The 25,184-nt window shown below is 43.6% G+C and overlaps 1 protein-coding gene across 17 annotated transcripts in view; it reads left to right on the forward strand.

The window, feature by feature from the left end:
- Positions 1-18,797, forward strand: part of SETX (senataxin) — a 95,947-nt gene extending 77,150 nt beyond the window's left edge. For 8 of the 17 annotated variants that reach the window (XM_054659213.1, XM_063788116.1, XM_016961925.4 and 5 more), the window contains 7 exons: positions 1,874-2,061; positions 2,970-3,062; positions 4,770-4,934; positions 8,403-8,501; positions 10,495-10,582; positions 10,708-10,794; positions 15,227-18,797. In XM_054659213.1, the coding sequence (XP_054515188.1) occupies positions 1,874-2,061; positions 2,970-3,062; positions 4,770-4,934; positions 8,403-8,501; positions 10,495-10,582; positions 10,708-10,794; positions 15,227-15,973 (1,467 nt within the window). In that variant the 3' untranslated portion in view covers positions 15,974-18,797. Of the gene's footprint in view, positions 1-1,534; positions 1,668-1,873; positions 2,062-2,969; positions 3,063-4,769; positions 4,935-8,376; positions 8,502-9,648; positions 9,801-10,494; positions 10,583-10,707; positions 10,795-13,965; positions 14,089-15,226 lie in introns of those variants that run through there. The other 9 variants (XM_054659216.2, XM_520331.9, XM_024345946.3 and 6 more) reach the window with 7 other exon arrangements.
- Positions 18,798-25,184: the final 6,387 nt, after the last annotated feature.

The raw sequence follows: 25,184 nt of genomic DNA on the forward strand, positions 1-25,184 counted from the left end.
TATTTTTAACAGATATTGCTAGGCATTTGTGTGTTTATTCGTCTTTTTCAGTATGTATATGTTGAGTGCCGGCATAATTCAGGCACTGTTTAGGTGCTGGGGTTATGACAGTGAAGAAAACAGACAAAATCCCTGCCCTTATGGTGTTTGTATTCTAGGGGTTAACAGTGAGTCAGTTACTAAAAAGTGGTATATGGTTTGTATACATGTATATATTTATGTGTATATGTACGTGGGTTTGGTTTTGTTTAAAGGTGGCAAAATCATTTGGTGCAGAATTGGTTTTTTTTTCAATCAGTAAATCAGGGACATCCTCCCATGTCAGAATATATATTAATAAATCTATGTCATTTGTAGAATGGACTAAGGTTTTGTCTGGAGGTAGATGCGTACCTTACATAACTTCCTTTTCTGTTTCCCCAAAGAAAAGATTAAAAATTAGGTTTTGTGAGCTAACGCAGATAAACTTTTGAGGATTTAGGTAAAATTGGCATATATCTATTAATAATTATTTTATGCTTGCACAAACCTGTTTAAAATCACACATATAAATAGGTTAAGAAGTAATGCCATTCTTCCACTCCCATAGTTTGTGAAACAAGTTTATTCAGGCTTTGCACGTCTTCAGTGCCAGTATCTTTCACATCACTCATGAAGATTCCATCATCTTAGTGAAGTTTTCAGCACATTTTTACTTCAGGGTTATTTAAGATAAAGTACTTTTTGAAACTTTTTTTTTTTTTTAATTATACTTTAAGTTCCAGGGTACATGTTCACAACGTGCAGGTTTGTTACATATGTATACATGTGCCATGTTGGTGTGCTGCATCCGTTAACTCGTCGTTTACATTAGGTGTATCTCCTAATGCTATCCCTCCCCCTCCCCTTTTCGAAACTTTCTGTGTTGCTGCCATCGGAAAGTATATCCCAAGGCACAACTGTGGTAACATCAAGACAATTTATCCCATTTGTCACTTAGGTCACTGTTTTTTCAGATTGCAGAATATAACCCATTATTTGGTTTGTGAAATCCATTTAGCACAGCTTCGGCGTTCCTAATTCAAAAATTTGAAATACTTCACCATCTGAAACTTCCCAAGTGCTGACTTTATGCTTAAAGTTCACGCTCGAAGGATATGCTCATTAGAGTATTTTGGATTTTTGGATTAGGGATGGTCAACACATAAGTCGAGTCTGTTTCCTTCACTGGAAATTAAGTCCTGTGAGACTTCATCTTATTCACTCTAGTGGTCTTAGCACTTCAAATTATAGATGCTTAGTACATATTAGATGGATGAATGAAGAATTTTGTCTTCAAAAGGCTTGTTTACAGTGGCATTCAATATGTCTGTCTGTGAGGGTGTACCCCCAGAAATAATTGTTAAAATCTGTGTTACATTTCCTTTATTACTGGTTTTTTTGGGTGGCGTCTTGTAGCATCAAAATAGCGTCAGTTGTCTTTCACAAGATCATTAGCAGTATATGAGTAGAAAAGACCTCCACATATATTCAAGATTCATGGCATTTTGGCCAGGTGTGGTGGCTCATTCCTGTTATCCCAGCTACTCAGGAGGCCAGAGACGTGAGAATCGCTTGAACCTGGGAGGCGAAGGATGTAGTGAGCTGAGATCACGCCACTGCACTCCAGCCTGGGCGACAGAGCGAGACTGTGTCTCCAAAAAAAAAAAAAAAAGATTGATGGCATTTTGAGGCTCAGAGTCAGAAACACCTTTTTTCTCTGAAGCTGTGGTTGGTAATCTTATGCTTCCTGAACGTTGCCATATACGTATTAGATCTCAGTAATTGTGTTTATAATACTGGGAAAGATATCAATGAATTCTTGGAAATTATTGCTTTATTTTGCCCCTCACAGAAAGCACAGGAGTATGGCTACGACCAGTCAATGATGGCTCGCTTCTGCAGACTGCTGGAAGAGAATGTAGAACACAACATGATCAGCAGGCTGCCCATTCTACAGCTCACTGTTCAGTACAGGATGCATCCAGACATATGCCTCTTCCCTTCTAATTATGTTTATAACAGAAACTTAAAAACAAATAGGTGAGTTCCCCTTATTGTTTGTGACCTTATTTTGTTGTAGTTTAGCTACTTATGAAGAATAGACATTTTACTGTCGTCTTAGGTCTTGTCATAAAAAGCATAAATCATGAAGGGTTAATAATTTTGTCCTGTTATAATAGCCATCATGTTGAATACAGCAAAGCACATAAAAAAGAAAAGGGGAAAAAGTCACCTATATTTATACTACCTAGAAATAATCACTGGTAACATTTTGGTATATCCACTTTCAGTCCTTTTTTTTTTTTTTTTTTTAAGACAGGGTCTCATTCTGTCACTCACACAGGATGAGTGCAGTGGCACACAGTCCTGGCTCACTGCAGCTTCGACCTCCCAGGCTCAATCAATCCACCTGCCTCAGCCTCCTGAGTAGCTGGGACTACACTCAGTCACCACCATGCCTGGCTAATTTTTGTATTTTTCTTTTTGTAGAAACGGGGTTTCGCTATGTTGCCCAGGCTGCTTTCGAACTCCTGAGCTCAAGCAATCCACCCGCCTTGGCCTCCCAAAGTGCTGGGATTACAGGCGAGAGTCACCGCACCTGGCCAAGTTTCAGTCCTTTTACTATGCATATCTTTTTTTACTTTTTAAATTTTTGAAGGAAAAATGTGGGACCATACTTAACATAGTATTCTGTGGCTTACTCTATTATGAGTGTCTTTCCAATCATACTTGTTATATTTTAATGATATAGATACCTCTCCTAGCACCAGGAAAGAAATAGAATTTGTTTTGTACCTTTCACTAATACACGTCTAGAAAAGAATATTCCTGTTATCCCCTTACTTGCCCCAGCCCACATCACCACACAGAAAAAATTGTAGTAATGCCAAAATATTTTCTTAAATCTTGACTTTATTCTGAATGTTGACTGCTTTTTTTTTTTACAGACAGACAGAAGCCATTCGATGTTCATCAGACTGGCCATTTCAGCCATACCTTGTGTTTGATGTTGGAGATGGTTCAGAAAGACGGGATAATGAGTATGTTCTCCTCTTGCCTCAGTCCTCTGATAGTCCCAGAATTGTTACATGATTTGCATTCATATTTCTGTTAAATACATTTCCTATACACATCTCTCTGCCTAGTGTCAGGGCCCAGTCATTTTCACTTAAGTTGATGCTTCTTTTTTCTGTATAATGGGGATAATATTACCTAATGTCATAAGCAAGTGCTTGAGTAGATACTTGTTGAGCTCACAGCAGTGAGGGAAACAGACATGCCCATTGCAAGATGGTGGTCTCATGGGAAGACAGGCCTTCAGCAGGTCATCACCTGGGTAAGCAGTTATTCCAGTTGGGTTAAGTACTGTGAAGGCTAAGTATAAATTCAGTTGAATGAAGATGTGAAAGGGAGGAAGGAAGTAGTGACAGAGGTTGGATGGTATTGGGTTGTGAATAAGGGCATGTGTTCAGGTGGTCTGTATATGACAGCAAAGAGGAGTGGTGTTGCTAGAAAGCGGCAATGTCAGAGGAGCTGGGGATTCTTGTGAGAGAGTAGGGGAGGAGTGGTCTAGGGGCAGCATTTGTTGGCACGGATACAAATACCACTCTGTCATGAAGTAGGAGGAAACACAAATCCCACTTCTACATCATGGGATGGCTGCAGAGCAGGTGGCATCCTCAGGCGAGAATCAGGCGTTAGATAAGATAGAGAGGTGGAAGTAGGGAACACTCATTGAAGAGGTTACACATACAGAGGAGTTGTCGGCCATGGGATTGTAGTGCTGGAGGGACTGCAGCCTAAAGGTTTTAATGGGGCCTGTTGGAGGAGAGCAAAGGATTGCGAGTTAAGCCCCAGAGCATCATGAGGAAGGAGGGTTATGAGTGGAATGTTGACCAGAGAGGGTTAATCTGGGAGGGGACCAAGGAAAATGAAGATTTCAGGGATGGAAGAGATCGCTAGCTGACTGGGTTGTCCATTTAGTAAGTCTCAAAGTTAGGAGAATGGGTATTTAAGGCTCGTAAAGCAAGGCGGGTAAGGTAGCCTCAGGAATCAAGGGATGGGGCAGTGCATCCCCTGGTCTTGGTGCATTTCGGGTCCGGTATGGTCATGAGGGAGCATGTGTTTTCAGGAGGGCTTGAGAGTGCAGGATATGAGGCTGCTGAGGACTACAAAGAGGACATGAACCTGCTCCAGGGCCCCGTGTTGTTCAACTGGGGTCAAGTGGGACACATCCTTCACATTGAGTCTGTGTGGATGGCAGCTGCTCGGTTGTGTGGTGTGTGTTGTATGCAGCCAGTGGTGAGGGACAAGGAAGATCATACATGTAAAGCATTTTCTCAGTGTTTGGAAGATAGTTAATCCTTAATTCATGTTAGCTATCTCTTATTCACATCTTTGTTCTTATTAATACTGCTGTTCTTACTACTGCTCTCCCTGTTTCAACAGATGAAGAAAGTGGTGCCTAAACTTCAGTTGATTTCAAACTCTTTTCTCTCTACAACTTCATTTTTCACTGGGCATTTCACATGTATTCATATTTACCATAGTATTTTCACATTTATTCATATATACCATATTAATGGTCATTGTAACAGCCTCTTGGAGTCACTGCTAGCTGAATAAAAGATGAAGCCTATCTGCCTGCCCTTTACTATAATGGGAAACAAACTCAGTGGAACTTAAGTTAGCAATTAGCCTGCTGTTAGTTTTGATAACACTGTGTTTTCTTTTTCCATCTTGTTTAGCTCATATATAAATGTTCAAGAAATAAAACTGGTGATGGAAATAATTAAGCTTATTAAAGACAAAAAAAAGGATGTTAGTTTTCGAAACATTGGCATAATAACTCATTACAAGGCCCAGAAGACGATGATTCAGAAGGATTTGGACAAAGAGTTCGATAGAAAAGGGTGAGGCATTTTTATAAATATTTCCAGTTTTCTTGTTGAATTAGAATGAGAGGATATAGAAGGAAAGAAGAAAAGGGAAACTCTTAAGGAGTGGTCTGTGCAAATTGGTGATACGGCACGAGGAAGCTGGGATGCTGCTGGCTTTCATGGACTTGTGCTGTGTGGCTCCTGGGTAGACAGGGTACTTCCTGGCAGTTGGAATGTCAACATTCTCCTTGGCAGTGGAATTGACTAAGAAACTTGCCAGGTCTTTACCTTTTAGTTCCATGACTTGTTCATCTGAATTCTTGTTCTAGCAAGACTAAAAGTAACATTTCACTTTAAATAAATGATTTAACCCTTGTATTGCCTTTATGTATAGAATGAAAATCATGTTTTTGTTTCCTTCTTACCTCAGCAGTAAAATTAAAGATTAAATATTGGCGATCCATAACCTTAAAATCATCTTAACTTAGAAGCACACAGGCTACCAAAATCGAATCTAGAAAACAACAGAAAATCAGACCTGTAGGCTGGGCGTGGTGGCTCACACCTGTAATCCCAGCACTTTGGGAGGCTGAGGCGGGCAGATCACCTGAGGTCAGGAGGTTGAGACCAGCCTGGGCAACATGGTGAAACCCCGTCTCTACTGAAAAAAATACAAAAATTAGCCAGGCGGGGTGGCGCGCTCCCGTAGTCCCAGCTACTCGGAAGGCTGAGGTAAATCGCTTGAACCCAGGAGGCAGAGGCTGCAGTGAGCTGAGATTGCCCCACTGCATCACTCCAGCCTGGGTGACAGAGCGAGACTCCATCTCAAAAAAAAAAAAAAAAAAGAAAAAATCCGACCTTTATAACAAATAATGAAACATTTCCCAATAATGAAAAGCCCAGAACCAAGCTAAGCTGGTGAATTCTATCAAATATTAAAAGAAGAATGAACACAAGTCATTCTAACATGCTTCCAATAAATAGAACACTCAGATTCATTTTTTGAAGCCAGTATTACACTGATATCAAAGTCAAGGGAAAGTATCACAAGAAAACTACAGATCCAAATCCTTTATGACTAGATACAAAAATCCTCAACAAAATAGTGACAAACTGAATTCAGCAGGTTATTACAAGGATTTATACATCAAGACCAAGTGGGATTTATCCCAGGAATGCAAGATTGCTTCAACATATGAAAATCAATATGATATACCATATTAGAAGAATGAGGAGACCCACATAATCAGCTCAGTAGATACAAAAAAAAAGTTGCACGGAACCCAAAACGCTTTGATGATTTAAAAAAAAAAAAAAAAAGAATACAAAGGAACTTTTTTTATTAATAAAAGGCATTTACAAAAAACTCATAGCTAACGTTATACTTCATGGTAAGAATGAAAGCCTTTCCTCTAAGATCAGGAAAGATGTTTGAAACTCTTACTGCTTTTTTTCAACATTGTACTAGAGGTTTTAGCCAGAGCAGTTAAGTAAGGAAAATAAATAAATAGCATCTTTACTGGAAAGAAAAAAGTAAAACTCTCTCTTCATAGGTGGCATGATCTTATTTCTAGAAACCCTAACAAAGCCATTCAAAGGCACTATTAGAGATAATAAGCTTAGCAGGATACAAGATTAATATGTGAAAGTTGATTATATTTTGATGCAACTAGCAATGAACAATCTGAAAAGGAAGTTGAAACAATTCTATTTACAATAGCATCAAAAAGAATAAAACACTTCGGAATAAATAGAACCAAAGAAGTATAAGACTTGTACGCTGAAAACTGCAAAACGTTGTTGAAAGGAATTAAAGAACACCTAAATAGGCCGGGTGCAGTGGCTCATGCCTGTAATCCCAGCACTTTGGGAGGCCCAGGTGGGTGGATCACCTGAGGTCAGGAGTTCAAGACCAGCCTGGCCAACATGGTAAAATCGTGTCTCTACTAATTATACAAAAATCAGTTGGGCATGGTGGCACACGCCTGTAATCCCAACTACTCTGGAGGGTGAGGCAGGAGAATCACTTGAACCCGGGAAGCGGAGGTTGCAGTGAGCTGAGGTCGCTCCATTGCACTCCAGCCTGGGCGACGAGAGCGAAATTCCATCTCAAAAAAAAAAAAAAAAACCCACCTAAATAAATGTGAAGACATCCTGTTTTCATGGACTGGAAGACTTAGTGTTGTGTTGTTTTTTGCATTTTTTGTGTGTTTTTTCATTTTTAGTAGAGACAAGGTCTTCCTAAGTTGCCCAGGCTGTTCTCAAACTCCTGAGTTCACACAGTCTTCTCAAAGTGCTTGGATTACAGACATGAGCTACCATGCCCAGCCAAAGACTTAGTATCAGCGTGACCATTTCTGTAAAAAAGGCAGTTGGATTACATCTGTAGATCAATTTGGGGAGCGCTGCCACCTTAACACTAAGTCTTAGTAAATAACTTGTACTATGTGGTACAATGAAATATTAATGAAAAAAGGGATGAAGTTCTGTTACATGCTACAACATGGATGAACTTTGGAAATGTTATGCTAAGGGAACAGTCACAAATAATCACATTTTGTAATTCCATTTATGTGAAACTCACAGTATAAGAAAATCTGTAGAGACAGAAAGTGTATTAGTGGTTGCCAGGGAATGGAGAGAGGAGGAAATTCAGGCTAACCTCCAAGAAAATGTTTTTAAAATGTCTTAGCAGCCGAGCATGGTGGTGCATGCATCTCCTTGGGAGGCTGAGGCAAGGAGGATTGCTTGAGCCCCAGAAGTTTGAGTCCAGCCTGGGCAACGCAGTGAGACTCTGTCTCTCTCTCTCTCTCTCTTTTTTTTTTTTTTTTTTAAAGTTTTTTTTAAAAATAAAGACTGTAAGGCCAGGCATGGTGGCTCACATCTATAATCCTAACATTTTGGGTGGGTGAGGTGGAAGGATTGCTTGAGGCCAGGGGTTTGAGGCCAGCCTGGGCAACATGGCAAGACCCCATCTCTACAAAACATGGAAAAATTAGGGTGGTGGTCCATGCCTGTAGTCCTAGCCACTTAGGAGGCTGAGACGGGGCTCAGGTGTTCAAGTTACTGTGAGCTATGAATATGCTGGTGCACTCCAGCCTGGACAAGAGTGAGGCTAGACTGTCAAAAACCAAAAAACTAAGCCGGACGCGGTGGCTCACGCCTGTAATCCCAGCACTTTGGGAGGCCGAGGCGGGCGGATCATGAGGTCAGGAGATCGAGACCACAGTGAAACCCAGTCTCTACTAAAAATACAAAAAATTAGCTGGGCATGGTGGCGGGCACCTGTAGTCCCAGCTACTCAGGAGGCTGAGGCAGGAGAATGGCGTGAACCCGGGAGGCGGAGCGTGCAGTGAGCTGAGATTGCACCACTGCACTCCAGCCTGGGTGACAGAGTGAGACTCCGTCTCAAAAAAAAAACCCAAAAAACTAGTTTATAAATATGTATACTTAATAATTATCTTCCTCTTTCCAGTAAATATGTTTCTCTTTTGTAAATAGACCAGCAGAAGTAGACACTGTGGATGCATTCCAGGGTCGGCAGAAGGATTGTGTTATTGTTACGTGTGTCAGAGCAAATAGCATGCAAGGTTCAATTGGGTGAGTTACTGTCATTGTTGCTCTTTTATACTTGTATACATTGTTGCTTGTTTATAGTTCAGGATTAGGTTCATTATCACTGTTAGAGAACACCATTTGCTTTCTTAATTCTCTTTTGTGAAAACCTGTGTTATGAAAGTTTCTCTTTTAAGTTGTGAAATAGACCCACTGTTAGATCTTGGTGCAATCTTGGCCCACTGCATCCTCCACCTCCTGGGTTCAAGCGATTCTTCTGCATCAGCCTCCCGAGTAGCTGGGACTACAGGCATGTGCTACCACACCCAGCTAATTTTTATATTTTTCTGTAGAGACAGGGTTTTGCCACGTTGCCCAGGCTGGTCTCAAACTCCTGAGCTCAAGTGCTCCTCCCGCTTTGGCCTCCCAAAATGCTGGGATTACAGGCGTGAGTCACTGCACCCGGCCTTGGTGTCTTTTATATTAACCCATTTCATAGTGTGAATCTGTTCTTTTATTTAATAAGATTCAAAGAAATAATTAGATTATACTTTGCAGAGGCATGTTACTCCCCATGGTATGTATCAAAGTGTCATTGTTTTCTGTGTTTTCCTGCTTTGGCTAAGTTTGTTCACCTTAACTACTGTCAGTTTATTTAAGATGCTAAGGACACCTGTATGAGTGACAGAAAATATCCCAAGCCCAAGACTCTTACATGATTATTTGTTTCTTGTCATGAGAAGCAGACAGAATTTACAGGTTATAAATAGTTTGTTTTCAAATAAAATAGTAATTAAAGTAATCTTTGCCCCTCCCTGGGATGGGCTGCATATACAGAGCCCAGTTGTATCTCAGGGTCAGTTTATAAATAGTCCTTCCTTTCCCAGCTAATTTGAAATTTCACTTTTATCATACATCAATTCTATTTCTGAGCTCTTTTTCTGATCTATTGAAATATTTATCTGGTGTTCATGTATTTCTACACTAGTTCTACAATATCTTAACAATCTAGATATATTTAAATGTAAGAATAAAGTGATTAGGCTGGTACCACATTTTTAGGATTTTTCAAGGCTTCAAGATTGCACTGTTAAAATTTCCAATTATCTTATCCAGGTAAAAATAGGAAATTGATAGATGCATCACTTTGAAGGAAGCCCCGAGGTTTTGGTTTGTTTCCTGTTTTTAATAGGAATTCTTCTGTGCCCGGTACCCTGTATTGGGACGGAGAGTAAGAAAGCACTGTGACTTCTAGAGGAGTGAAGGAGTCCTGGAAAAGCTGCCTGCAGTCCACCTGTGTCTCACATGGGCATGCTGAGTCATTCTAGAGTCCACCTGTGTCTCACTGGCATGCTGAGTCATTCTAGAGTCCACCTGTGTCTCACATGGGCATGCTGAGTCTAGAGTCCACCTGTGTCTCACACGGGCACGCTGAGTCATTCTAGAGTCTACCTGTGTCTCACATGGGCACGCTGAGTCATTCTAGAGTCCACCTGTGTCTCACATGGGCACGCTGAGTCATTCTAGAGTCCACCTGTGTCTCACATGGGCACGCTGAGTCATTCTGGAGTCCACCTGTGTCTCACATGGGCACGCTGAGTCATTCTAGAGTCCACCTGTGTCTCACATGAGGATGCTGAGTCATTCTAGAGTCCACCTGTGTCTCACACGGGCACGCTGAGTCATTCTAGAGTCCACCTGTGTCTCACATGAGGATGCTGAGTCATTCTAGAGTCCACCTGTGTCTCGGGCTCACTGAGTCATTCTAGATTCCACCTCTGTCAGACACGGGCACGTTGAGTCATTCTAGAGTCCACCTGTGTCTCGGGCTCACTGAGTCATTCTAGATTCCACCTCTGTCAGACACGGGCACGTTGAGTCATTCTAGAGTCCACCTGTGTCTCGGGCTCACTGAGTCATTCTAGATTCCACCTCTGTCAGACACGGGCACGTTGAGTCATTCTAGAGTCCACCTTTGTCTCACATGGGCATGTTAAGTCATTCTAGACAAAGAAGGAACTCTTTTTTTATTGCCTAGATTCCTGGCAAGTTTGCAGAGATTGAATGTCACCATCACACGAGCCAAGTACAGCCTCTTCATCCTCGGACATTTGAGGACCCTGATGGTAGGTACTAGAGAGCTCAGAAGTTTACCCATTGTTACTGTTGTTGGATTGAGTTTTTGTTCTTATTTTCCATCAAAGTGTAAATGATTTCTGGATTACAAAATAATGGTTGTTATGTTTTCCAGCAACTTCTTCCTAGGAGCTTTTGTGTACACGTGAACCATTCGCCTTTTTTCAGCCCAGAACCCAAGTATCTACACTGGGCTCTCAAGGTGACCATTTTAAAACAAATTATCCACATCATAGGATTATTGTTAAGAAGGTATATTAAACCCACAAATGTAAAGTGCCAAAGCAATTGCTTGGCACTTAGTAAACACTCAGTAAATGTGGCTGTTATTGGCCCAGCTTAATGCCAGAGAGAGTTTGCAGGCGCGTGCTCTGCTCTGCTTTTCTGCTGGCACTGGGAGCTGTGCTGCTCACTCTGTTTCTCCAGCACTTAGCGCCTCCGGCATTCTTCTGCCAGGACAGGCGCCCCTCTGGAAGGAGGTGTACGAGTTTCCAACTTCAGTAGACAAATGGTACAGCTTAATTCACTGATATCACAGCTAGATGTAGCACGTATTTGCTGTTTGTCTTATTAGGGGTAATAACTTTGTAGTTTTCCTCATTTCTCTTTTTTATGAAGTCATTGATTTCATCTAAGAAGAGCCAACTTGGTGGCTGTTTCCCCTGGTTTTGGTTCCTGCCACCAGGTGGCGCTCAGATACACCTTCTTTCTCGTTTCACTCCTCTATCACCTCCAGCCTTTGTCGTTTGTGTGCCTGCTCTGAAGGAAGTTTTAAAAGCTGTGTATCGTTTATTTTTATGTACCTCCTATTTTTAAGTTGATAGAAAAAATCTTTGTAAGTTTAAATATTACTGAAGATTATGCTTCTGATGTATTATCAATATTGACATTTTAAAATACAGCAATTAAAATTATTACATCACTCTTAAATATATCCAGTGGAATAGAAAGCAATATTATTTTATTTTTTCCTCTCTTTGAAATTGTACTTCCATTCCTGCTTGTTTAGGCTAAGATTCACTGGGGTAATCTCTTTTTAGAATTAAAAGCCTTTAAATTAATCTCACTGATCTACACCTGTCTCACAAAAATTTCTGTATAACTTGAAAGTTTAAAAAGTTGTTTTCCCCTGGCGGGAGTGCAGTGGCACAATCACAGCTCACTGCCGCCTCCGCCTCCTGGATTTAAGCCGTTCTCCCACCTCAGCCTCCTGAGTAGCTGAGACTATAGGTGCATGTACCACCACACCCAGCTAATTTTTGTACTTTTAGTAGAGAAAGGGTCTTACCATGTTGTCCAGGCTGGTCTCAGACTCCTGGGCTAAAGTCATCCCACCTCGGCCTAAAAAGTTGATTTTTATCACTATTTGGAGAACCCATGTGAAGGGTGCATGCAACCTCTCAGTACTTTCTTTGCAACTTCCTGTAAATCTATAGTTATCTCAAAATATAGGTTTGGATTTTTAAAAATAGCTTTTCCTGTGACCATAAGCATCTGAGTGTTAAAACGTGATCTCTTATCAATTGAATAGCCTGTTAACACTTATTTGTACAGTTGAGCAAAACAAGACAAATATATTTAATATCACAGATTTTGATCATGTTTAAACCTGACAAGTAAATGAAATGTTACTAGAGATACATCTTTTAGCGATGCCTTGATTAAAGGAGGCTTCGTGGGCACTACTGTTTTTCATCCTCCCTTAAGTTGGCACCTCATGGTGTTGATGTGTCTTGGCAGTGCACTCTGGATGGATGAGGCGCATCGTGATTGTGAAGGGTGGGGTGCAGGAGGCAGGGCAGCCCAAGGAGGACATGGGAAGTGGGGTTTGGAAGGTTATTCTGTAACCCTTTTTCACATTCTGTTTAGACAGTGTTTGGGAGCCCCTGGGTCACACTTCCACAACTGTGCAGACCACTGACCTCCAGCTAATGGCACCGACATTGTCTTCACTCTAGGAAGGCAGTGCTACAAAAAGAGACAGACGAGAATCTGAAACTTCCCGACATGTCAGCTGGGCTTCCTAACTTTTTTTGTCCTTGGGCTTTTTCTTTGTTGTTTTGGGGATTCGTTTACTTTTGTTTCTAATTTTTTAGCCTAGTTCCCCTTATGGAAATGGGATCAATCATTAAAGCATTTGATTTCCTCTGAGAAACCAAGGCTAATAGTGCCTGCTCAGAACTGTTTCTGTGATCTTAGGAATGGATTAAACACTAAGTTTAGGTGTAGTGAACTTAGCAAAAATCGCAAGGCCATCTGCTTCACATATGTGTTTGAGCCACAGGCTAAGGATCTCTAGAGATCTGAGTGAGAAAGAGAACTGAGCCCCAGAGCCTGGCGCTCCCTCCACAGACCTGTCTTCAGTATGCCAGCCACTGGGCCAAGCATTTTATTCTGGTCACATGACTTTCTCCAAACCTTGAAAAACTACTGTGAAGTCAGCTTATTACCATAGTTTATCAAATTCAAGAAACCATTCATTATAATATGCACCACTATTTTATGTACCATTATTAGACTATGACACAGTGCCTTATTTTCACTTAGAACTTTCATATTTATTGAAAGGACTCTTAAGACTTTAGACAGATTTTTACCATATTCTTATCCATACATAGAAAATACAAGTAAAATAATAGGTTAAGATATTCCTAAAAATATTTCACTTTCAGAATCTAGCACGAATGAATCACTTCCCAATCCATAGTCATCAGTGTTGTCATTCATCCCCAGTGCAGTAATAAGGTTGGCAATTTAGCATTTGCTAAGAGTTTCACCATTGTCTCCAGGATTTCTTAGAACCCTTTATCTCCAGTGTATAAGGTTTTTTTGGTTTTTGTGTTTTTTTTTTGAGACAGAGCCTCACCTTGTTGTCCAGGCTGGAGTGCAGTGGCACGATCTCAGCTCACTGCAACGTCCGCCTCCTGGGTTCAGGTGATTCTCGTGCCTTAGCATCTCAAGTACCTGGGATTACAGGTGTGCACCATCACACTTGGGTAATTTTTGTATTTTTAGTAGAGACGGGGTTTCACCATGTTGCCCAGGCTCGTCTTGAACCTCTGACCTCAGGTGATCCGCCCGCCTCGGCCTCCCAAAGTGTTAGGATTACAGGCGTGAGCCACTGTACCTGGCCCAGTGCATAAGTTTTAATGCTGGTGTTATCTTGTCTTATCAGAAAATGTCTGTAGAAGGTTTTCAGGCAAGATTTTTAAATGGTTTATTGACTAAAAGTCTAAGGGTTATAATTGCCTCATCATGTAATCTCCAAGGATAGGTACATGGCCAAGAGGCTCCCCAAGGTCAGAAATGCTAAAATGTGAAAGCAATGTGCACTTTAGAATCCATTAAATAAAATATTACTCCTATTTTACAGATGAGGAAACAGGCTCAGAGAGGTCAAGTGACTTGACCAAGGTCACACAGCAAGTAAATACTGTGCAGCCTCACTGCTTCCCTAACATACCTTTATGAACAGTACAGGAGCCCCCATGAGAGGGTAGCTATCCTTTTTCTTCTTTTCTTTCTTCTTTCTAAAGAGACCCGAATTCTAGTGGTTGTAAAGCAGCAGCCTCCTCTGAAGGAACTCGGGAAGAGAGGAGAGATGCATGTGTTTGGCGACTTTCCCGATGGGATTTAATATCTTAAGCTCCTGTAGGAAACAGGCAGAAAGTGAGATGATATCTTGAGATCTCGGTGGATGAAGATGTTTTAGCCTTTCGGGGTTTGGGAGGCCTTTAGAAATCCAGTGAAAGCCTTGGGCCTTTTTCTAGAATAGTCACATGCACTCAGAAGTTTGCTTTCTGAAACCAGACCTTCCTGTTTCAGAACGTTAGCCCTGCCAAGAGGTGTAGGCAGTACTCTAGATCACCAATGTCCAAAGGACCTTTCTGTGATAACGGAAATGTTTTGTGTCTGCACTGCTCAGTACAATAGCCATTAGTCGTGTGTGACCGCTGTGTACTTGAAATGTGGCTGATGCAATTTAGGAACAGAATTTTTTATTTTAATTTATTGAAATATAAATAGCAACATGATGCTCCTAGTGACTAGTGCAGACCTGCATTGCAGTTGAATGCACTGATAAAAATGGTTGAAGTTCGGCCAGGCATGGTGGCTCATGCCTGTAATCCCAGCACTTTGGGAGGCTGAGGCGGGCGGATCACGAGGTCAGGAGATCGAGACCATCCTGGCTAACATGATGAAACCCCGTCTCTACTAAAAATACAAAAAATTAGCCGGGCGTGGTGGCGGGTGCCTGTAGTCCCAGCTACTCGGGAGGCTGAGGCAGGAGAATGGCGTGAACCCGGGAGGTGGAGGTTGCAGTGAGCCAAGATTGCGCCACTGCACTCCAGCCTGGCGACAGAGCGAGTCTGTCTCAAAAAAAAAATAAATAAATAAAAGTTGAAGTTCTCCATTATAGGTTGTGACCAGGTCTTATTTTTTAGGAATGGGACTTTATCATTTTGTATTTGAATTTATTTTTTCCTTTCATCCTTGTCTGACGAGTAATGAATCTTGAGAATATGTTCATACAATAATATGTATTATTTGTTCAGAAATGAAAGCGGAACTCTATGCTTCCCAAGCAGTGTCTCTTTGGGGTATAATTATTTCTCCCTTCTCATTGTTTCAAGGAAAACCAGCATTGGAATCAGCTGATTCAGGATGCTCAGAAGCGTGGTGCCATTATTAAGACCTGTGAGAAAAACTATAGACATGATGCAGTGAAGATTCTGAAACTCAAGCCTGTGCTGCAGAGAAGTCTCACTCACCCTCCTACCATAGCCCCAGAGGGGTCCAGACCCCAGGGTGGTTTGCCCAGCAGCAAGCTAGACAGTGGATTTGCCAAGACATCTGTTGCTGCTTCTCCATACCACACACCCTCTGACTCCAAGGAAATTACTCTTACTGTTACTTCAAAGGACCCTGAAAGACCTCCTGTTCATGACCAACTTCAGGACCCACGACTGCTGAAGAGGATGGGCATTGAGGTCAAAGGAGGAATATTCCTTTGGGATCCACAACCCTCGAGCCCCCAGCATCCTGGAGCAACACCTCCTACGGGCGAGCCGGGCTTCCCTGTCGTTCACCAGGACCTGAGCCATGTACAGCAGCCCGCTGCTGTAGTGGCTGCTCTGAGCAGCCACAAACCTCCCTTGCGGGGCGAACCTCCAGCTGCCAGTCCCGAGGCTTCCACGTGTCAGAGCAAATGTGATGACCCGGAAGAGGAGCTCTGTCACAGGAGAGAGGCCAGGGCTTTCAGTGAGGGGGAGCAGGAAAAGTGTGGCTCCGAGACCCATCACACCAGGAGGAACTCTAGGTGGGACAAGAGGACACTGGAGCAGGAGGACAGCAGTTCCAAGAAAAGAAAGCTTTTATAGGAAAGCCCAGTGACATGGGCCAGCAGCCACAGCATATTGTAAACTGAAGATGACCAGCTCGTGGGACCATCTAGATAAGCTTGTTTTTTGTAAGGAGTTTGTGTGCTGTTGGAAAACATGGAAAATGCATCCTTAACACCTGAGCCTCTGGTCATCTTCAGTATTTTCTGTCATTTGCAAAAGCTTTCAGAGGGCATTGTGTATCCGTAATAATGTCCTTGAAGTCAGAGACTGGAAATGTTGATCTCTTAGTCTTCTATAGACAAGGAGGTCAGACTGGAGTGAATGTTGTAAAAGTTGAAATGTATATTTGTATAGCAAATAACAAAATCCTTTTAAAATTTAATCTAGTAGACCGCTTTTCTTTCCCCCTGTTTAAAATGTTAATCATTTTTCAACAGAACAAACTTTATATTACAAAAAAAAAAAAAAAGATGGGAGGAGGGCGGGTCCTTCCAGCCATTGTTAGGGCAAGACAGATTGATTAACAGCCCAGCTTGGAATAAGCTGAGTTAGTGCTGGTGGGTCAGGTGTCTCTGGCTCTATTTAAAAAAAAAAAAAAAAGCAAAAAACCCCCCAAAAACCTGGAGTCTCGTAGGGGACACTTTGGGCAGCACGGTTATGTTAGGTAAAGTCTTGCTGACATGGTGCATTTTTAGATAGAGTGCATTGGCCCATGGTATTATATTTCTGTGATGAGTTCATTTACCTGTTTCAGTATGCACATAGTTCCCTAGCTAAAATTCCTAATCTTCTTGAGAGAGAAGAATATGGAGTGAAAGAATAATTCTTGAGCTATCATTCAAATGCTCCCAGCATATTGTGAGCTTTGTGTGACTGGTGAGGTACAGACATTTGGTTGCCAAATGCTAGATTAGCGCTGGGTCAGCTGTGGAAGAATCGCCTCAGCTTACAGATTGTCAGACAGATCTAACTAGTTTCCCAGAAAGCCTGGGAAGCTGTGTGTTCAACATTTCCCAAGGGATTCTGATCACCAAGCAGCTTGGGAACCACTGGGGCAGGCCAAATAGAATATTTTGGGCGGGAAAGAAGCACCCGATTTAAAATGAAGCGTAACCAGAGGAGTTCAGAACTGGGAAGAGAGTGGTAGACTTCCTGTGATCTTCAGAAATCATCTACCTGGTAAAAATACATGCTGTTTAGAATATCTGATAGGTGTTTCCAGCTACTATTAGAGGTGATAGTGCTTTTGTGGGGGAAAAAATTGGTCATGGTGAATGGAGATCGAGGAAGCTCAGGACAAGGGAGGGGTGGGCTGCCTGATTTTGTCCAGTTTTCCAAATATCCACACAGTGAACTGGAGTATCCTAAACATGAGAATGTACAGTTGACAGTTGTAAAAACTAGGGGTCTGTAGTGAATGCTGTGCAGCCCCTTATCTCATTTGGGGGTTGGAAAATAGCTGAAGATTCATGTGCATTATTTGACATTTCCTTTGTCATCTGCTTTTCAAGCAAAAAAGGGTTTTGTGTTAGAAATTCTACTTGAGCAGATCATAAAGAGCTTTAAAAAACAACTTTCGGTTGCCAAAAGTTTGAGCATTTGATTTCATTACCTGTGTCTCCCTCACTGGTGTCCAGACATCTGACTAATGTCAACTGAACACTCCTGAAACCCAGGGAGCAGGTGACTTCCTAGAGTGCTTTGTCCCCAGAGTCAGCCACTGCTTCCTCTGTGGGGGTGGAGAGTTTGTCTTTGGCCATGCAGTGTGCGACAGTTCAGGACGGGTAGGGATGGGTCCCACTCTGTCTGGGTCAAGGGCTCTATCAGCTTCTTCCATGTGCCTTTGGGAAGAAATCTCGTTACTTTAAGTTTGCTTTCCTGTTATCTTGATGAAGTGCCCATTTTAGCAGACACTTGTAGTGGTGACCACTTAGGGAATGTACAAACTCCTAAGCTTCTAAAGGGAGGCATGGCAAAAACAGTTGGGGTCAGGATGTCTCTCACGCTGCTCATGTTAATACTATTAACACATGATTTGAGAAATAAGTTTTCTCTAAAATGCATATTTTGCTGCCACACACTGAACAATATTATTTCCAGTGAAGTTTGATGCCTGTTCTTAACGTTGTGTTCACCTGTTGGTTCACCACTCAGCAGATCTGATTCTGCAAGAATTAATGGTAGAACTAGATCATCCTTTCTAACAGACGAGCCTGTGTCCTTTGACGGCCTTTCACAGCGGAATGCAGTTGTACCTCACATTACTTTTGAAACTTCACTCGTTACAGTTGGTACAAGTATTTGCCAAAGCCATTTCCTGTGTTCACCGTGGCCCCTCCTGATGTGGCTGTCAGCGCAGCGTTGTTGAACAGGGCTATTCTTTTTACAAGGTGTGAAGTGTGGCTCTTTGCTTCGTCTTTGCCATGGCATTAAAAGAAAGTTCCCTGTCTTCTTTCAATATTAGTTATTTCAAATGAATATGTGCTACTTAAAAGCTTGTTTTGTTTCTTTGTATATAATTTGCCTTGGATTTATTGTGCACAGTTTGTTGAGTTGTATGTTTTTGTGAATTATCAGGAGTAAATTTGACAAGTACATGTGAATAACCTCCTGTAAATGAATTTTATAACAAAAATGTACTGAACTATTTTTTAAAGTTGTGCAGATTAGCAATTTTTTGCTATAGCTTTGACTTTTCTATGCTGTGAATTAATAGCTGCGATTTGGCAAACAGTAGCCCTGTTGTCTTTGTTAAACCCTAAATTTTAAGAGGAAATGGCAGAATTAAAAGCAGAAACAAGATGACGGATATGGATTAGAGGTTATGTATTATGAAGTAAACTACAAAGTACTAACATCATTTCGTCTGCCATTTGGTTTGCTTTATGCTGAAATTACTTGGTGGGGATTTGTGCAATTCAGATATAAAAAGTTTCATTATCCAGCCCGGCCCTCCTTCCTAGCTCCTTTTGGAATCTTCTCTGTACAGTAATGAGTTGCATTGAGGCCAGCTGTGCTGTTTAGTTACAGACTGAAGTTTGGTCCAATAGAAATATGTGCTGATCATTAGGCTGGAATTGGGGTGGAGGTGAGATAGGAGGAACAGATGAACAGTGACCCGTGAAAGGAGCTGCCAGAAGCACTGGTGGAGGGACAGGGTAGAATTGCCCTGGCCAGGGGTAATTGCTGATGGTTATAGAAGTGGAACACACTTTATAAAACAATAACTTCACGAAATGTAGTCAGCTTCCCCACACTTGTGCCTTTTAAAAGGCACTTGACCTCCGCCTCTGTGTCTCCTTCTGTACCCAGAAGTGTGTGCACACAGCCCACTTGGCCTGCTTGGCTTGTTCAGTATGCATACACAAATTACCAGGGAGGGTAAAATGGTGTGTTTGGGACTTAGGGGGAGTAATTAATTTGCCCAATGGCCAGGTGAGAGGTGAGTGCTGCATGGTGGTCATTTGTGGAATTTGTTACTGCAGCAGCCTTAGTGATGGTTTTTGAAGTCACCAGACATCTCTCTCCTGACCCATCCGCCCCCACAATCGCCCCCACCTCCTGGGTTTCACCATTCATTGAGGAATAAATAATTCAGGGACGAAACGAAAATTTAGCCTCAGCTCAAATAGAATTGATAGTGTTGTACAGCACCACAAAGGCAGTTTCTGTACACAAGGGATCCCTCCATGACTCCAAAGACCTGAGTTATCGTCACCCTGTCATACTATACAGAAGGCATTTGCCAAGTCAAATGGCAGAAATGGCATATTCGTAGTTTGGGTGTTTGAAACTGCAGGAGGAGGAACTCTGTTGCTGTCCTGTCAGCTCAGTAGACACAGTTATCTTTGTTTTCAAGCAGCATTGCAACAGAATTGTCAGATTGGTAGTTTTCAGCCTTGCGTTTTTAACCTTAGGGAGCACATTGGGCTCACTTGGGGGCTTTTAAAAAAAATTCTGAGGTCGGGTGCGGTGGCTCATGCCTGTAATCCCAGCACTTTGGGAGGCCGAGGCTGGCAGATCACCTGAGGTCAGGAGTTCGAGACCAGCCTGGCCAACATGGTGAAACCCCGTCTCTACTAAAAACACAAAATAACCGGGTGTGGTGGTGGGCGCCTGTAATCCCAGCTACTTGGGAGGCTGAGGCAGGAGAATCGCTTGAACCCAGGAGGCGGAGGTTGCAGTGAGTAGAGATTGTGCCACTGCACTCCATCCTGGGTGACAGAGCAAGACTGTCTCAAACGACAACAACCAAAAAAAAAAAAAAAAAAAAAAAAAAAAAAAAAAAAATTCTGATTGCCTGGGATCCAACCTAGCATTACTGATTTACTGGTTTGGGGATGCAGCCCTTGGTATTCTTGTGGTGTTTTGTTTGTTTGGTGTTTGTTTTTTTGAGACGGAGTTTTGCTCTGTCACCCAGGCTGGAGTGCAGTGGTGCAATCTCGGCTCACTGCAACCTCCGCCTCCCGGGTTCAGGTGATTCTCCTGCCTCAGGCTCCCTAGTAACTGAGATTACGGATTCCCACCACCATGCCCGGCTAATTTTTGTATTTTTAGTAGAGACGGGGTTTCACCATGTTGGCCAGGCTGGTCTCGAACTGCTGACCTCAGGTGATCCGCCTGCCTCGGCCTCCCAAAGTGCTGGGATTACAGGCGTGAGCCACCGCGCCCGGCCCCTCTTTGAAGCCTTTCGTAAACATTAACCCTAACAACACCCCGAGGTTCCCTGGATACTTTCCCTTTGCTTAGGAGAGCATTGGTGAGGACTTGGGCTGTGGGCCCATTCACCTGTGGGTCTGTGGCACGCTAGCCCGCCGGGTGCCCCTTCCTGCCTCCAGGAGGACGCAGCTGCACCCAGACGGCCAGAGCAGAGCGGGCAAGATTTCATCCTCCCTGTGCTCTTCGGCTCCTCGGCTTGTGCGGAGAACCATACACACCGCCCCCGGTGGCCGTGGGCGGGACTGCAGCTGCCCCGCCCCTGTTAGGCGGAGGTGCCTGGGCCTTCACTTCAGTAACTCCCACGTGTGACCCCAAGAGACAGGACAGGCAAAGCCCATGCTCCTCAAAGGGCTGGAGGCGGAAACCCAGGGTCACCCCCCCCCACCAGGCTCCCTCAGACACCTGCTTTGCCACTGCTGAACTAGGATCGCCAGCCTCCCATCCCCCTGCCCCTCTTCAGACCCCCGAAGCCGTAAGAGTCATTCCCCTGCCTCCTGCCTTGGCAGAACTGGGGCTCACCCTGCAGCCATTATTTATTATACACTCGCACCCACACACATGTGGAGTGCCCCTGCCTGGCTCACTTCTGTCTGCAATTCCCGGGCTCTCCAGCCTGGCCCCCTAGAATGTTCTTCATCCTTTTACCAGGCTCAGCTAGGAGGCCTCCCTGGGGAAGCTGGTCCCTGTCTGAAGAGGCCCATCTGCCACACTCTGACCCTGGCCCCACATCCCTTAGCCGGATCCCAGGACCAGAGCACAGTACGCCTTCCGCAGACAGGTGATGTTTCTTGTTATTTATTTTTTTATGTTGAGACCGAGTCTCGCTCTGTCGCCCAAGCTGGAATGCAGTGGCGCGATCTCGGCTCACTGCAACCTCCACCTCCCAGGTTCAAGCGATTCTCCTGCCTCAGCCTCCCGAGTAACTGGGATTACAGGCACGGGCCACCACGCCCGGCTAATTTTTGTATTTTTAGTAGAGACAGGGTTTCACCATGTTGATTAGCCTGGTCTCGAGTTCCTGACCTCGTGATCCACCCACCTCGGCCTCCCAAAGTGCTAGGATTACAGGCGTGAGCCACCACACCAGGCCTCTTGTTTTTTTTTTTTTTAATTTCATAAAATATTTTCTTACAGGCTCCAGTAAACCTTCACCAATTTACATCAGTTCCTATTCCTCACCAGCAAGAGAACAAAATAGACGGCTACAGGTGAATTTGCAATATCATTTTTACAGAAGGCTGATTAGCAGTTAACACAGTAAGGGGTCCACGTCGATTGAATTCCCAGAGCTGGGCCAACACGGCAGGGTCCTAGATGCTTTCCCTGGGGATCTTCACTCCTTGGAAACTCACGTGTGGTTTAAGCAAAGCATTTCCATGGTAGCCTCACGTTCTTGAGTATCCGCATCGGTACTGCTGAGACCACCGTGCCACTGATGGGGACAGCCGAGAAGTCTTTAGTTCATGTCTTTTGCCCAGCAGTGTCCTTTTCCCACTCTTTTTCTGTTAAGCTCTAAAATCTCTTCCAGCCTCTGGGTGAGGGAAGGTTGGTAAGCACACTTCATGCCCTCATCACATTGTTCTCTTTTGTGTATACCTCGTTCTCCATCTCGCCCCTCCCTGTCCAAGCTCCACAATTTAAAAACACTGAGTCCATCACGAGGTCTGTTTGTCTCAGTGGTCAAGGTGGACTCAGCCCCTGCCGGGATGGACCTCACTGTGGGAGAGTGGGACTGGCGGTTATAACACACCCAGGCTTTGCTTTCATGAAGGGCCTGCAGTCAGTCTCAGGTCCTTCCCAGTGCCATGGTGAACTTGGACCATCTGGTCTCTCCTCTTCCCTTTCAATGACACAGAGCAGCTGGAGTTTCCTAAAACAAGACTGTATCCTGTCCTTCAGATAAGGATGTGTTCTAAGACCTCTCCTCCTCGTCATCTTTTCTGTTTTTGAGGCAGCTGTTTGTTTCTTTGTTTGTTTTGTTTGTTTTTTGAGATGGCGTCTTCGTCTGTCGCCCAGGCTGGAGTGCAGTGGCGCGATCTCAGCCTCTTGTTATTTTTTTAAAGGGAGCTATTTCACGCATACAGAGTAGGATAATAATAGTATAAGGAACACCCTGTACCCACCATTCCTGTTTCTTTACCTTAGATCTTTTACTTTTTAAGGAAATAAATGAAGAACTATAGATACAGTTGGAGCCCTGTGGCATGCTCTGTCCCTCTCTCCCTTTGCAGAAGTGACATGAGCCTGAGACCTCACTACATATGTGCGCAGCCATCATGTTTTCTTGGTGTGTTTTTAGCCCTCATATGAAAAGTGTTATACTGCATCCACCTTTCTGTGATATAGATTTTCCACCCAGCACTATGTTTTAAGATTTATCCATGAGGATTCATATGGCTCTAATGTGGTTCTTTTTGTTTGTTTGAGACGGAGTCTCGCTCTGTCGCCCAGGCTGGAGTGCAGTGGCGTGTTCAAGCAATTCCCAGGTTACTCCCAGGTTCCGCCTCCCAGGTTCAAGCAATTCTCCTGCCTCAGCCTCCTGAACAGCTAGGATTACAGGCGGCTGCCACCACGCCCGGCTAATCTTTGTATTTTTAGTAGAGACGGAGTTTCACCATGTTGACCAGGCTGGTCTTGAACTCCTGACCCCAAGTGATCCACCTGCCTGGGCATCCCAAAGTGCTAGGATTACAGGCGTGAGCCACTGTGCCCTGTCTAATGTGGTTCTTAGTTGGGCAATTCTGCCCCCTCAGGGGGACATTTGACAATATGTAGAGACATCTGTGGTTGTCACACGGGAGGATGCTATGGCGTCTCATGGGTAGAGGCCAGGGGTGCTGCTGAGCATCCTACTATAGGCAGGACAGTCCCCACGACAGGGTTATCCAGTCCCACGTGTCAGCCAGGCTCAGGGTGAGGATTCCTCTGCAGTTCACTCATTGGAAGAGCTAGAGAATTCCAGCATGGGAGCGGGCCACACATCCAGCTTCTCGGTCCTATGTGTTTGGGTTGTTTCCATTTTTCACTATTTTACTACTTTGGTGATCACTCTTGGCTGGGCGCGGTGGCTTACACCTGTAATCCCAGCACTTTGGGAGGCTGAGGCATGTGGATCACAAGGTCAGGAGTCGGAGACCATCCTGGCCAACATGGTGAAACCCTGTCTCTACTAAAAATACAAAAATTACCCGGGTGTGGTGGCGTGCACCTGTAATCTCAGCTACTTGGGAGGCTGAGGCAGGAGAACTGCTTGAACCCAGGAGGTGGAGGTTGCAGTGAGCCAAGATTACACCACTGCACTCCAGACTGGGCAACCAACGGAGTGAGACTCCATTTCAAAAAAAAAGAAAAAAAAGAAAAAAAGGAAAAATTCTCCAAATATTTTCCATGTTAATCTTTTAAGTATCACATATATTTCCAATATTTTATCTTGCTCTGTGGCTTGTGCTTCTTTACTGATGTCTTTTGTTGTACAGAAGGTTTTTATTTTATTTTATTTTTGAGATGAAGTCTCGCTCTGTTGCCCAGGCTGGAATGGAGTGGCGTGATCTCGGCTTACTGCAACCTCCACCTCCCAAGTTCAAGAGATTGTCATGCCTCAGCCTCCCAAGTAGCTGGGATTACAGGCGTGAGCCACCATGCCTGGCTGGTTTTTATTTTAATGTAGTTGAATTAATCAATCTCCTAAGTGTTTTAAAGCCTCACTTTTCTCATTTATGTCTTTAACCACTTGAATTTGTTTTTGGGCATGGTATGTGGAAGGGATAGAATTTTTCTCCTCACTTCTCGTAAATGCAACCACATCAGTCTAGCTCTATTTATTAATAGTCATTCAACATTTTTTGTTTCTTTCTTTTTTTTTTTTGATACAGAGTCTTGCTCTGTCACCCAGGCTGGAGTGCAGTGGCACAATCTCTGCTCACTGCAACCTCCACCTCCAGGGTTCCAGTGACTCTCTTGCCTCAGGCTCCTGAGTAGCTGGGATTACAGGCACCTGCCACCAGGCCCGGCTAATTTTTGTTTTTGTTTTCTTTTGAGATGGAGTCTCACTCTGTCGCCCAGGCTGGACTGCAGTGGCACAATCTCTGCTCACTGCAGCCTCCGCTGCCCCGGATCCAGAGATTCTCCTGCCTCAGCCTCCTGGGGAGCTGGGATTAAAGGCATGTGCCATCACATGTGGCTAATTTTTGTGCTTTTAATAGAGACAGGTTTTCGCCATGTTGGCCAGGCTCGTCTCAAACTCCTGACCTCAGGTGGTCCACCCACCTCAGCCTCCCAAAGTGCTGGGATTACAGGTATAAGCCACCGCGCCTGGCCTGTTTCTTATCTAAATTTTTATTTTGAAAATTTTAAGTTTAAAGAAAAGTTGAAATAGTACAAGGAATATCTAAATAGCCATTGCCCAGATTCACCAATCTCACCACATTGCACTCCCTTGTTTCTTTTTTTCTTTTTTTAGAGACGGGGTCTCGTGATGTTGCCCAGGCTGTCATGAGCTCCTCTGTTTACGTGTTCAGTTTTCATTGAG

Source organism: Pan troglodytes, chromosome 11 (assembly GCF_028858775.2).
Source record: "Pan troglodytes isolate AG18354 chromosome 11, NHGRI_mPanTro3-v2.0_pri, whole genome shotgun sequence".
Classification (NCBI taxonomy): Eukaryota; Metazoa; Chordata; class Mammalia; order Primates; family Hominidae; genus Pan; species Pan troglodytes.